Source organism: Phyllostomus hastatus, unplaced genomic scaffold (genome assembly GCF_019186645.2).
Source record: "Phyllostomus hastatus isolate PE091 unplaced genomic scaffold, TTU_PhHast_1.1 phas_contig_210, whole genome shotgun sequence".
In the NCBI taxonomy this organism is placed as follows: domain Eukaryota; kingdom Metazoa; phylum Chordata; class Mammalia; order Chiroptera; family Phyllostomidae; genus Phyllostomus; species Phyllostomus hastatus.
In genome coordinates, this window is record NW_025333737.1 from 28133564 (window position 1) to 28147440 (window position 13877).

Here is a 13877-nt window from a genome sequence, read left to right on the forward strand (position 1 = left end):
CTTCAGGTTTCTGGGGACCCGGTGGGTTAAGAGCTCCACACTGAGCAGGGCCTGTGGGCTGTGCCAGTGGAGATGCTGCACGGAGAACAGGGGCTGGGGGCTTGGGGTACCCTGGGCAGCACCACGAGCAGACAGGCGGTGCCATGGGGGAGGCACGCAGGGAGGCGTGAGCCCAGCACAGAGTTCCGCAGCTCCCATCCTCCAGGGCGGCGTCCCAGTCTCTTCTCTGTTGACGCCCGGGGCCAGATGATTCGGTGTGGTGGGGCGTCCTGAGCATGGGGGGCAGTTCAGCAGCATCCTTAGCCTGCACCCACCGGATGCCATAGCACTGCCCCAGGGGTGACCACCGAAAATGTCTCCAGACAAGTGCCCCCTGGGGGCGACATGCTACTGTTGAGAACCACGGTGCAGAGGAGGTGACCAGTGGAGGAGACTTGAGAAGGGGCCCGTGGAATTAGGAAGGAAACCAGGGGCCGTGGGGTCCCAGGTGCTGCGAGAAGGTTTGAAGAGGGTTTGAAGGCACGGCCAAAGGCTTCGGAGAGGCTAAGGAAACGGCACAGCGGGGCCCGAAGGTGGCTTCCCGGGAAGGGGTGCTGCGTGGAGTTCAGAGTGAGAGGCAAAGAAGCGAGGAGAGCAGGCGTGGCTGACACCCTGGGCCAGTTTCACTGTGAAGGGAGCGTGTGTGGACCAGGAGTGGCCTTGTCAGGGTTGGAGGTAAGGTGGCTCCTGCTGGGCAGGGCCCACTGCCTTCCCAGAGCCCCTGGTGGTTCTCTGGGGCATTGCCAAGGCGGCGAGTGTGGACGCTGGTCTTTAAAGAGAAGGTTCTGGACTCTCTGGGGCGCGTGGGGGGACTGAGAACGATGGGCAGGCGTATCCTTGCAGGCGAGAGGCTGAGATTTGGAAAACTGTGGGCAGGGGGCTGCCTCAGGTTCGCACCGGAGTGAAGCAGGGCGCCTCCCCGTGGGCAACGAGGTGTCCAGTGTCTACAGCTTCCTACCGGGCCCCGCCCTGGGCTCTGGGGCGGGGAGGCGGGCCTGGCCTCTCACACCCTCCTCCTCCTGTCTCTCCCCCCTCCTCCTCCTGTCTCCCTGCAGAAAGTGGGCGGCGGCCTGCGCCAGTGGAAGCGGGTGTACGCCGTGCTGCGGGCGCGCTCCCTCTCGCTGAGCAAGGAGCGGCGGGAGCCCGGGCCGGCAGCGGCGGGGGCGGCGGCCGTCGCAGGTGAGGACGAGGCGGCGCCCGTCTGCATCGGCTCCTGCCTGGTGGACATCTCCTACAGCGAGACCAAGAGGAGGCACGTGTTCCGGCTGACCACCGCTGACTTCTGTGAATATCTCTTTCAGGCTGAGGACCGGGATGACATGCTGGGCTGGATCAGAGCTATCCGAGAGCACAGCAGGGCCGAGGGCGAGGTGAGGGCCCCGCCCCGCCCCCACCGGGCCAGGGAGGCCAGGGCGAAACCCAGGGCCGCCTCCCACCTGCCGCGGGCCTCCTTGCATCACTCTGAGCCTCAGTTTCCTCTTCCGTGAAATGGGTCGGCAACTGTACCCACCTCGGGTTTGGTGTAGAGAGAAGGCACAGTGTCTGGCAGAGTACCTGGCATCTTTAGGGTGCCCTGACTGGCAGTAACAAAAATAACTGTGGCTGTGGGAATGATAGTAATTATATTATTATTATTATTATTATTATTATTATTATTATTATTATTATTATTATTATTATACAATTGAAGGCTCGGGCATGGCGAGGTCAGCTCCAGGCCAGCCTCAGCTCCTGGCTGCAGGCTCTCGCCGGTGCGTGTGTTTCCTATGGTGTGTGTCACGGCACGAGGTGCCCCTGTGCCAGGACTGGGGCTGGCCCTTCTGACAGGGCTGGCCTGTCTGCAGGGACATGAACACATTGACCTTGGGAGGAGGCCAAGAGGCTTGGCCTTTGGCAGCAGGCAGCAGGGACTGAGCCAAGGCCTTGGCAGGGACTTCGGGAGAATCGAAAAAATGGCGCCCCTTCCTAGGCGGCTGCACACCCGGGGCCTGGGCCAAGGTTTCCACCTGGACGGGCCCCCTCCTCGGCCAAGCGCCCGCATGGCAGTATCTTGATACGCCTGCACAGCGTGTTGCAGGGCCCCTGCTCTGACTGCGGGGAGAGGGCTGCGGACCCTCCAGCTGAGGACACACCCTCTCACTGCACCGGGTCTGCCCCCCACCCCCCGGGACTGCGTCTTTCCTCGCTGCGAGGAGGAAAGCATCTGGGTCTCTGCTCAGGGAGGCCTGGCTGGGTGGTCCCCAGCAGGGCGTGGTCAGGGGTCCCGAGTCGCCTTCATCATCCCGATCGCTGCTCCTCAGGGAGTGCCTCTCTCACTCCCAGGCAGGGCTGCGGTGGGTGCTGGGCGCCTCATTCCGCACCCACACCCTGCGGTTGCTGTGTTATCCCTCCCGAGTCACTGCTGAGGAGACTGAGGCTCAGAGTGTTGACGTGCATTATCCGAGGCCGCGCGGCTGGCGGGGGGTCGCTCAGGAACCCAGCCCTGGTCTTTCTCGCTCGAGGGTCCGAGGGTCCGTGCCCTCCAGCTGGCAGATGGGGGCGAGGGGAAGCAGGGGCCAGGGGTGAGTCCTGGCGTGGACTGGCTGCGGGCCTGACCGCATTTGCTCTCTCTTCCTCCTCCTCCAGGACCCCGGCTGTGCCAACCAAGCTCTGATCAGCAAGAAGCTTAATGATTACCGAAAAGTGAGGTGAGCACCTCGCTCATGGAGCGGTCCTGGCTGTGGGGTGGGGGAGCACTCCTCCGGGCTCACCTCCGGGCCTTGAGTTGCCCTCTGCGGGGGGGGGGGGGAGGGGAGGGAGGGTGGGACCCCCCAGAAGGGCATGAAGGGTTCACCTCAGGGGTGGGGGCGGGGAGATCCAAAGTGGCAGGAGGGCAGGGCAGGGGACCTGCTGAGTCGCCCAGATGAAGACCCCTTCTTTCCCCCTTTTTCTATGCAGCCATAGCTCTGGGCCCAAAGCTGACTCCTCCCCAAAAGGCTCTCGAGGCCTGGGGGGGCTTAAGTCTGAGTTCCTCAAACCGAGTGCGGCCCGTGGCATCAGGACGCAGGACCAGCCCGCAGGGGGCAAGGGTAGGACATGGCTGCTGAGGGGGTGGTGTGCATGCGGGTGGGAGGTGGCGGTCAGCTCTGGGTCCGTGAGGGGGCAGAGGGCTCGTGAGCGTGCGTGTGTGTCTGTGGGTGTGTGCCAGGATCATCCCAGCGTATCTGCCCGTGTGTGTACGCCTGTGAGAGTCTGGGGCTCTCAGAGTCTCAGGGCTAGAAGGGTCTGGAGCCTGATTTCCTTCGAAGACTTCCCTGCTAGATGCCCTCTGCTGTGTCCCTTCAGGGACAGAAAGCTCGTCCTGTCAGGAAGCAGCCTTTCCCATCTCCATACACTTTTGGCTGTTAGAAAGTTCTTCCTTTGGCTGTGCCAGCATCCATGGCTCCCACCTCACTGTGTTAGCCCTGGAGGCCTCACAGAAGTCCTCACATAATTCAGAGGCTCTCTCTTCTCCAGGGTAAACACCCCTACCCCGTTGGCCTTCACAACTGGTGTATAATTTTCCATCAGCCCCCAGCATCTCAGGGGCTCCTCTGCAGAGTCCCCACGTGTCCAAACGTGTGCAAACATGGTGGGTGAATGTGGTTGCTGGCCCTCCCCCGGGCTCAGTTCATCCCGGCGTTTTCTGCCCCGCCCCCACAGATGACAGTGGTGCTGCCCCCAAAAGTCCCTGGGGCATTAACATCATCAAGAAGAACAAGAAGGCGGCCCCCAGGGCGTTTGGGGTCCGGTTGGAGGAGTGCCAGCCGGCCACGGAGAACCAGGTGGGTCTGGGCCACACTGCAGAGCAGGCACGGGGACGGGGAGACAGAGCTGCACGGGGCTGTGGAAGCAGCTGCCCCCTCATCTTACAGACACAGCTGGGGGAGCCCAGGGAGGGAGCAGCAGAACTGGGCAGAGCCCAGAGTCCCTGACCCCTGGCCAGGGCCCCTTCTCAGGCCTGGGGGAGCCCTAGGCGTTCTTCCCACCTCATAGACTGGAGGCGGCAAGGGCCCCGTGTCCTGCTAGAGGGCCCCTGGCAGCAGCTGGGGCTTGTGCGGCCCCCCGTCCTGGCCTCCCCACCTTCCCCGGCCCACCGGGGGAGAAGGCCGCTCTCGCCGTCCCTGACACCCCGCCCTGCCCGTTTCCCCAGCACGTCCCCCTGATCGTGGCCGCATGCTGTCGCATCGTGGAGGCGCGAGGGCTGGAGTCCACAGGCATTTACCGAGTGCCGGGCAACAACGCGGTGGTGTGCAGCCTGCAGGAGCAGCTGAACCGCGGGCCCAGTGACATCAACCTGCAGGACGAGGTGGGCGTGGCGGGGGGGCTGTGGGAGAGGGGCCAGGCTGGCGTGCATCGCGCCCTGGGCACCGGGATGGGCAAGACGGGACTTGCCCTTGCAGGCCAGCCCTGGGGATGGGCATCGCCCCAGCTGAACTTGAACAGATGGTTGCAGTCAGGGCCTAGGAAACCCTAAGACAGAGGCTCGCTGGCAACAGGGTTCTGCCCCTTAACGATGAGCAGAGTTCCCTGAAGGCCAGAGACAGCCAGGTCAGGGTGTTCCGGGCCGAGGCAGCGGCCCCGGGCAGAGGCGTGATCTCCGGTTCGCTACCAGTCACCACACTGTGCCTTCTCTGTAAAGGGCCAGGCAGTGAATACTTTGGGCTTTGTCACTTATAGCCTCTGTTGCAGACCTTCCTCCTCTTCTCTTTTTACAGTCCTTTAAGAACGTAAAATCCACTCTTAGCTCAGGGACTCCGAAAACACTGGCTGCTGGGTGGGTCTGGCCTAGGGGCTGCGGTTTGCGGACCGCCGGCTCAGAAGAAGGGAGGTCTGTGGTGTCCTCTGGAGCGGCCAGCGTTGTGGGGGCTGCAGGGTGGGGAGAGAAGAGGCTCGTCACAGGAGACGAGACCAGCTCACAAATATGACAGCCTACACTCGAGTTTTCAGCAGGACCAGTGGTTCTCAGATTGCTTTCCAGAATCTTGCATTTCCTTAGAGGTGCTCTGGGAGGCCAGGGCTGGCTCAGGGCCCCCGATCCGTGCTTGAACTAGGACAACCCTGATGTATTCGGTTTTTGTGTACAATCAGGTTTCCTGATATGATTCTGTTTGACCAAAGAGGCTCTGCTGAGAAAGGTTCTGGGAAGCCATGCATCTGGGCGGTGGAATCCCATGAGTCACACACCACGTAGCCTCATGTGATGCATGGCAGTCTTCCTGCCCTTGGGCGGGGGGGAATGGGGAGACCACACCAGCGAGTGTGAGACTGTGGGCACGAGAAAGGGCTGATCTCACAGCAAGGGCCAGACTGCGTGATGAGGAAGGAGAGGACGCTGAGGGCGGCCGCAGATGGTGGGCTTCAGTGTTTGAATATTCGCGGGGCGAATGGGGTGGCGGCGGGTGGACCGGAAGGCAGTCCAGGCAGGGCAGGATGGCATTTTCTAAAATCCCAGAGAAGGGTCTGAGTGTCGGGACAGAGAATGGACCCTCCCTCCCTTCCTGGGCTTTGCAGTGGGGAGGGTGAGACCAGGGCAGGGGACAGAGGGCTTTGGATGGCTTCCCTGGAGCCTTGGGCCCAATCCAACGGACGGTGGGAGCCTTTGATGGATCTTCAGCGGGATGGGGGGGGGGGCGTAAATGCAAGTGGGGTTTGAGGACGAGCACTGCTTTAGCTCACACCCACTGGACGTGGATGGGGAAGGCCCAGAGCAGGGCGTCTAGGGAGGAAATTGCTGGCCTGTTGGAAGTGGACTCAGTAGTCCTAGAATAAGGAGGATGGGTGAGTTGGCTGCATGGGAGGGAAGAGGAGGGATGAGGAGAGTCAAAAGTTTGCGTTGAGGGCTGGCAGTATCTGTTCCTGGGAAGTAGGACAGGAGAGGGAGGCTGTGGCAGGTAGTGGCCCCACTGGATTTGCGGTGACGATGAGTCACCCATAGAGGGCGGATGGCGCAATGCAATACCAGACCAAGAGTGGACTGACCGTGGGCATGGGCCGTGCTGGGCTTGGCGGTGAGATGCTGGAGGGAGCTGCCATCTGGGGGGAAGGTGGATTCCAGGAGTGCAAGGGCCAGGCTCCTCGTGGGCAGAAGCAGAGGGAGTGCCGGTGAGACCGGGGCAGAGGGGTCGATCCTTGCACACAGGAGGAGTCAAGAAACAAGAGCAAGGCCTTGGGTTTGGCGGCTGGAACGTGAGAAGGCTCACGCATCAGGGCCAGGAGGCAACAGGGGCAGGTGGGCAGCACCGCACTGGGTAGAGGTGGGCATGCGCTGACGCACATCAGCGGGGCCTTGGCCAGGGGGAAGAGGGCCTAGCAGTGGTGGCGTGTGGGGCGTTTTGGGTGTGTGGTTTTGCCTTAGATGTCAGTGGTGTCATTTGTTGGGGGGGGGGCATGGTATAAGTGCCAGAAGTTAAGCTTTGTGTGTGGGGTGAATCAAACTCCTCTTCAGGCTGTGGGAGCTTAGTACTTGCGGGGTGGTTGGGCATTAAGCTGTCGATTCATTGTAATCATTTTGTATATTATTGTGCTGTGTGTCTTTGTGCTGTGTAAATCGTCAGGTTGTGTGTCTTATTCTCTGAGTTCCTCTGAGTTCTCATCAGGGTTGTTTCTCTAGCCTTTGTGCTGGGTGATGGTGCCCCCTGGTGGAAAGAACGGGAAATGACCCTATTGTTCAAGTATTCAGCACCCCTTGATTTAGACCAGGGTTTTCTCAACTGTGGCACCTTGGACAGAATAATTCTTTGTTGTAGGAGGTTGTCCTGGTAATTGGAGGAACATTAACAACATCCTTGGCCTCTATCCGCCAGATGCCAGTAGCACCCCCCCTAGTTGTGAAAAACGAAATGGTTCCAGAGGCCCAATGTCCCTGGGGGGCAGAAACGCCCTGATGGAGAACTACTGACTTAGACTTTTTATGTGTCAGAAATAAGGAGAGAGGTGTCAAGGACAACTCTTTGCTCAGTGGGGAGCACTGGGAAGCAGGAGCTGGCCCTGAGTCCACATAAAGGTGGTCCAGTGGGCAGGCTCGTGAGGGGGTGGGTTTTGCTCACTTCTGACCCTCGCAGGTACCAGAGAAGGCACCTGGCACTTTCTGTGGGTGGACAAACGTTGGAGCTCAGTGGGCTGGCTGGAGCAGGGAGGGACTGGGGCCAGGTGGGCAGGGGGCTAGGACCTAGCTGGGGACTCTGTTCCGCTGCCCCTGCTGAGTCTTCTTAGCTCAGAGATCCCTGGGCAGAGCTGGGTGTGAGTGGGTCCCAGGGAGGGCCTGGGCTGGGCTCTAGGGCTGGACTAGCACGGAGGCATGGGCCCCCGGGCTGGGCCGGGCTGGGCCGGGCTGGGCTGGCCCTGGACCTGGAGGCACGGGGGTTTCGGCACCTGGGCTGGGCCTCCCTGTGGCCTGACATCTTTGCACCCTCTCCAGCGCTGGCAAGACCTCAATGTGATCAGCAGCCTGCTCAAGTCCTTCTTCCGAAAGCTACCTGAACCTCTTTTCACCGATGGTGAGTAGGGGGTGGACGTGGAGGATGGGAGGAGGAGGGACATCCTGACCACTTTTTAAGCTGGGTGTGTTGGTTTTATTTTGTTTTTTTGTTTGTTTGTTTTGTTTTAATACAAAGGAAACACATGCTTGTAAAACTCTTGGATAGTACAGATACAAATAAACACAAAGATCCCTGCCATTCTCCTAGTCCATCTCCCAAGGTTATGCTAACACTCTCACACTCTTGGCGCATTTCCTATGTGCCAAGCACCACTCCTCCCTCCAACTCCAGGAGGTGGGTACTGCGATCTCCACTTCGCAAATGGGGAAAGCGAAACGCAGACAGGTTAAAGGACTCGCCCAAGGTCTTACAGGTGGTGAGCGCCGGAGCCCAGACTGGGCCCCAGGTAGCTGGCTCCGGAGCCCAGCTGTGACCTTTTGCGGGGCTGCTCGTCAGCAGGTTTCCTCCCAGACCCGCTGACGCACACAGAAGAGACGCATGCGCAGTCAGTGCTGTGCTGGCGGATGTTTAAACTCCGGCTCTCTGGAAAAAAAAAGAGTCTTGACCTGTCGTGTTTCCTAATTTCCGTGGTATAAACACTCCCACCGTGGCGGATGGCAAGCTTCCGAGACACTGCCAGCAACGTGGAGCTGGGAGGAGACGTACCCAGCCGGCTCTCAGGAGCCAGCGCGATCGCGGTGCTGCACGCCGCGGGCTGGGCAGTTCTGCGCAAAAGGAAGCTTGTCGTTTTGAGATTCATTCGTGTCAGTACAAAGAGCTCCACCTCCGCCTCATTCATTCATTCATTCATTCATTCATTCATAAAAACAAAAGCCAAGTTTATTTTGTTCATTTCTTACATTGGAAGTCCTCCTCGATGACATCCTTGGCCTGAGACTTTTCGCCATAGTCCTTCACCACCACACAACTGCAACCAATCACTTTACAGGGTTTTCCTTTCCTGTCGATGTTACAGAGGCCCAGCCAGTCCCTTCATTTCTGGCTGTTGTCGCCTTACTTAGGTCGGTTTGGAGCTCAGGGCCTCCACCAACTTGACCCTCATCACAGTTGGATGCAAGCACATGAAGGAGGGCTCGGTGCTTGTCTGAGGCTTTGGTAGCTTCCCGAACTCTGTGCATGAGCCCGTTGTGGGTGGGAGTGGTCTTCCTCACCTCTGGTAAAACAGTGTTAATGTCCATGACGCTTCCAGCAGCAATGCCTCCCTCAGTCACGGCGGCGGGTGATGGGTGCAGCTGAATCTTGAATGCACCCAAGCCTCCGAACATCTCCACGGTGGCGGGGAAAGAACCACTCTTCTTTTAGATAATTTTTAAAAATATTTTATTTATTTATTTTTAGAGAGGAGGAAAGGATGGAGAAAGAGAGGGAGAGAAACGTCACTGTGTGGTTGCTTCTCGTGTGCCCCCTACTGGGGATATGGCCCGCAACCCAGGCATGTGCCCTGACTGGGAATCGAACTGGTGACCCCTTGGTTCATAGGCTGGCGCTCAGTCCACTGAGCCATACCAGCCAGGGCTAAATATATTTTTTAAAGATATTTATTTATTTATTTATTTTCAGAGAGAGGGGAAGGGAGGGAGAAAGAGAGGGAAACATTACTGTGTGGTTGTCTCTTGCATGCCCCCTACTGGGGACTTGACTTACAACCCAGGCATGTGCCCCAACCAAGAATCGAACTCGTGACCCTTTGGTTTGTAGGCTGTCACTCAGCCACACCAGCCAGGGCCCATTCGTCTCCTTCTCCTTCTTCCTCAAAGATTTTATTTATTTTTAGAGAGGGGAAGGGAGGGAGAAAGAGAGGGAAACATTACTATGTGGTTGCCTCTCAAGTGCCCCTTACTGGGGACCTGGCCCACAACCTAGGCATATGCCCTGACTGGGAATCCAACCAGTGACCCTTTGGTTTTCAGGCTGGTGCTCAGTCCACTGAGCCACACCAGCCAGGGCCCATTCTTTTAAATCAACCACATAGTATTTTGTAGTCTGTATAGACTATAATTTGTCTGATCACTCTGCTATTGGTGGATATGTAGGTTGCCTTTACAGTTTTGCTGTACAAAATGTGTCGCAATGACTCTGCTTGCGGGTACCCCCGCACATGTGGATCAGTGTCCTCGAGGGAGATTTCTAGATGTAGACTTGCTAGGTCAAAGTCCTGATAAACATTTTTAAAAATAGTTTTTTATTTTTAATTACAGTTGACTTCAAGATTATATTACTTTCTGCTGTACAACATAGTGATTAGACACCTATATAACTTAGGAAATGATCACCCTCCAAAGTCTAGTGCCCAGCTGACACCATACCTAGTTTCACAACATTATTGACTATATTCCCTGTGCTATAATTTACACCCCGTGCCTGCTTTTATAACTGGCAATTTGCACATCGCAATCCCTTCCCTGGCAAACATTTCTGAAGGCTAATGTCAGGTGGCACTGCGAGAAGTGGGCCCTTGTGCACGGCCCCCCACCATCAACTCTGGATGTTATTAATATTTTAAACGTTTACTAATTGGGTAGGGGAAATGGCATCTCTTTATTGTTTTCATTTTCATTTCCCTCACTACTAGGGAGAGATGAACTATCTTTTCATTTGTTTATTGGTCCGTTCTATTTCCCCCGTACTTGCCTGTTCAGACTATGCGCCCGTTTTTCTGTCGGGTTGGGCTGTCCGCCTTTTCCCACACTGATTTGTAGAAGACGAGCTCTTGTATATTACAGATGTCAATCTTTTGTTGGTTTTTTCAAATATTTGCTCTGGCCTGCCATTTGCCTTTGAACTTTTCAGTAGAGAAACTGAAAACAATTACTTTAAGTGTCGTCGAAGCTGTTCATCTTTCACAGGTTCCGCCTCTCATGGTTAAGAAGGCTTGATGACGATGATGAAACCATTTTCTAATTTTCCAATGCTTTAATAACTTTTATGTGTGACTCTGTAATGCAGTTAAATGTGCGTTATGTGAGCTAGATATAGATCTGTCCCCATTAAGGTAGCTAATTGTCCCAGGGACATTTATCGACGCCACCACCCCTCTGAGCTGTTTTGAAGGACTGCCCTGTCACACAGTACAGATCCCCGTGGCCCGTCCCCTCCTTTCTGGCCCCTCCTTTCTGTCCCCGTCCTTGTTCAGCCTTCCCCGCCAGCCCCCCTGCTGTGGCTGCGCTGCCGCTGTGTGTTTCTGTGCCGGGCAGGGCGAACCCTCCCCCGCCATTCTCCCTAAAACACGTACCGTTGGCTGCCCTTGTGCCTTCACTCCTCCAGATGGGTCTCAGAGCAAACTGACCATGTTCCATTGTAAAAGTCCCCCATGGACTTCTGCAGGGAGTTGGGGGCATCCCACCCAGGTGGGGCACGTTGTATGGAGACCAGAAGGCCCTTCCCTCTTTCTAAGTAACTTTCTCGTCTGACCCTGTGGAGTCCTTGTCCTGGAGACAGGTGTAGGGACCCCCTTTTCCAGTATTCACGTGCAGCTCAGGCCTCCTTTCTTCCCACGTGTGTGCACCTTGGCTGCCCCAGGTGAGGTGCACACACACCCGAGTGCAACTCGGGTGGGTTTGGTCCCATGAATGCAAGACCACGGAGCCCTTCAAAACTGGAACAGCGTAGGCCTCCTTGACCTCCAGCCCAGAACTGCTCAGCCCAAGGGTGGAAGAAGGGACTGCCTCCCACTTCCCTGAAGGTTCTTTGGTATGTTTCAGATAAATACAACGACTTCATCGAAGCCAATCGCATTGAAGACTCGAGGGAGCGAATGAAGACGCTGCGGAAGCTGGTGAGGGAGGGGGTGCTGTCAGGCAGAAGCCGGACTGGGTGGGGAGAGCCCCTCTATCCCTGGGGGCCCAGGGTCCAGCGCCACCAGTCCCCTCTGTGACCTTGGGAAGCCCTCCCCCACTGCAGGCCTCAGCTTCTCCATCTCTACAAGGGGGGCAGTTGGAGGGCAGATTCCAGAGCCCCTTAGATATGGCAGTGAGAGCCCCTCTGGGGCAGGAGGGACAGGGGAAGCCATGACAGCCCGGCCCCATGCCCCTTCTCTCCCCTGCCCAGATCCGGGACCTCCCGGGACACTACTATGAAACCCTGAAGTTCCTCGTGAGCCATCTGAAGACCATCGCTGACCACTCGGAGAAAAACAAGGTGGGTGAGGGCTCCAGCGTGGCGTGGGGGCGAAGGAAGCATGCCTGGGTCCTCCCCAGGATGTTCTGAGCTCCTCTGGGTCAGACACTCTCCTGGGCGGCGCTTCTCCCTGGAAGCCGTCTCTTACGTTTCTGAGGGTCTTCCAGGGGCCCAGAGCCACGGCTCCCCTGTGGCTCCTGAAAATCTATCCTCCAATTTACATGGAATTTCTTGCACTGCATTTCCCACATCAGACTTCTCACATCTTCTGGTTTTGCAGTGGGGAAAATGAGGGGAGCTGTAGGGTTTCTCCCTGTCCTGAAACACCCTCAGAACTTCCGGTGGCCCCGACCCCAGAACCTCCCATCACTAGCACAGAAGGTGCGTGCAGGCTGGGCACTTCCCACGGCTGTCGGGCCTGGGGGTGAGTGGGGCTGAAATCTGGCTTCTGCTCTACTCACCTGGTGTCTCCGTGCCCATGCAAGGAGGTGTTCAGCCCCTAAGCCAGGGACGGCTCAGGATGAGGTCGGGACAGGGGCCCCAGGGGCCCAGAGTGAGGGAGACCTGGGGGGCCTGGAGTCAGGCTCACATGGTCACTGACACTGGCCCGCTCCCCTCGCTGCCCAGATGGAGCCCCGGAACCTGGCCCTGGTCTTTGGGCCGACGCTGGTGAGGACCTCTGAGGACAACATGGCGGACATGGTGACCCACATGCCTGACCGGTACAAGATCGTGGAGACGCTGATCCAGCATGTGAGTAGCTGCCCGGGCTGGGTGGTGTCCCCCCGGGCACCTCGCTCCTGCTCGCCTGGGTGGGTGTGCACAGGGAAGGGTGAGGCGGCTCAAGAAAATGCCACTGGGATGGTGACTGCCCTTCAAGGCCGACCAGGAATGGATCCTAGAATCCCCGCTATTCCGGGATTCCCTGAGTCCCCAGTAGGAGAGACTGGAGGCCTCTGAGCTTCCACGGACCGTGTGTGAGAGTTAGAGGGAGGAGGAAGGTCGGGGAGGTGCTGCTGGGCTGCAGAGCCGAGGCATGAGTGCAGGGGCCCCTGGGAGAGGCGTCCTGGCAGAACCCGGCAGACAGGTGCGAGGGCGGAGCCTCTGCCCTAGGGAGCGGGCCCACTGAGGCTTCAGGGAGGACGTGGTGATGCCCGGGGTAGGGCAGAAGCGGATGGGGCAGGGAAAGACATGGTCTGCGACAGGATCCTGCACTGTGCTCAGTGTATCGTGGGCTGGTCACCTCCCTTCTCTTGGCTGCTTGGAGGCAGCGGAGGCCTGTGTTGCTGAGGATTCTTCTTGTGCGTGAAGGAATGAGAACGGAGGGTGGCCAACAGAGGGCGCAGGAGGCCTTTGTCTTCCAGAGCCAAACCCAGGGCAGTAGTGCCCCCTTCTGGGGGCTCAAGGATTTTTAAATTATTATTATTATTATTATTATTATTATTATTATTATTTTAATGAGGACTTAACCTATTTCCAAAGGTTGGTGTGGCCTGTGGTGCAGCCCACAGAGGGCGGAACCAGATCCCCTCCTGCCAGGAGAAATACCATGGGCAGCCAGTCAGAGGAAGGGAAGGGGCCTCAGCCTCCCCCACCTCATACGGACTTTAGGGGAGGGAAACTAGATCACCTTACAGATGAGGACACTGGACTGAACTCTGCTGGCCAGGCAAAAGGCAGACAGGGCTGGGAGAGCAAGGTGACTCGCCCAAGGCCACACAGCCAATGAATGGCAGCCCCAGGACTTGAACCTGGATCTGTCCGACCAGAGCCTGTGCCTCCCTCCCCACCTCCCGGGAGGGCAGATTCCTAGGTCTGTCCTGGAGCGAGGGAGGCTGGCCGGGGTCAGTGAAGCAGGGCCGGGGGGCCCACTTTGGTCTTGCTGACTTGCCTCGCCTGTTTGTGACTTTCCTTCACTGCGCAGTGAGGACTCTGACCCATAAGAGGGAGCGGCGTGGCCCGTTCTCACATTAAAATTGGGACGACAAGCCCGGACACCCATTCCAGAGCTGTCAGGGAGGCCGGGCCACCAGGCAGTGTCAGGGATCCTGATGAGGCCTTGATCCGGGGAAGCGTATCTCCGTTGGGAAGATTCAGTCCTCCAACCCAGCAGGGAGGCCCCCGGAGCCTCCATCGTGTGTGCTGGGTGGGCAGGTGGGGCAGTGGTAGGGATGCGGGGGAGACTGGTTCCATGGAAAGAAA

At 57.9% G+C, this 13877-nt stretch overlaps 1 protein-coding gene and 1 pseudogene across 6 annotated transcripts in view; one reads left to right on the forward strand and one right to left on the reverse strand.

Annotated features, from left to right (window-relative positions):
- The window catches only part of ARHGAP23 (Rho GTPase activating protein 23), a 77635-nt gene that overhangs the window by 49398 nt on the left and 14360 nt on the right, over positions 1-13877 (forward strand). For 5 of the 6 annotated variants that reach the window (XM_045835990.1, XM_045835989.1, XM_045835987.1 and 2 more), the window contains 9 exons: positions 1095-1409; positions 2665-2726; positions 2977-3107; positions 3721-3842; positions 4211-4366; positions 7478-7556; positions 11261-11334; positions 11607-11696; positions 12303-12428. In XM_045835990.1, the coding sequence (XP_045691946.1) occupies positions 1095-1409; positions 2665-2726; positions 2977-3107; positions 3721-3842; positions 4211-4366; positions 7478-7556; positions 11261-11334; positions 11607-11696; positions 12303-12428 (1155 nt within the window). The remainder of the gene's footprint in view (positions 1-1094; positions 1410-2664; positions 2727-2976; positions 3108-3720; positions 3843-4210; positions 4367-7477; positions 7557-11260; positions 11335-11606; positions 11697-12302; positions 12429-13877) is intronic. The other variant, XM_045835991.1, reaches the window with a different exon arrangement.
- On the reverse strand, positions 8388-8824 carry LOC123816796 (annotated as a pseudogene).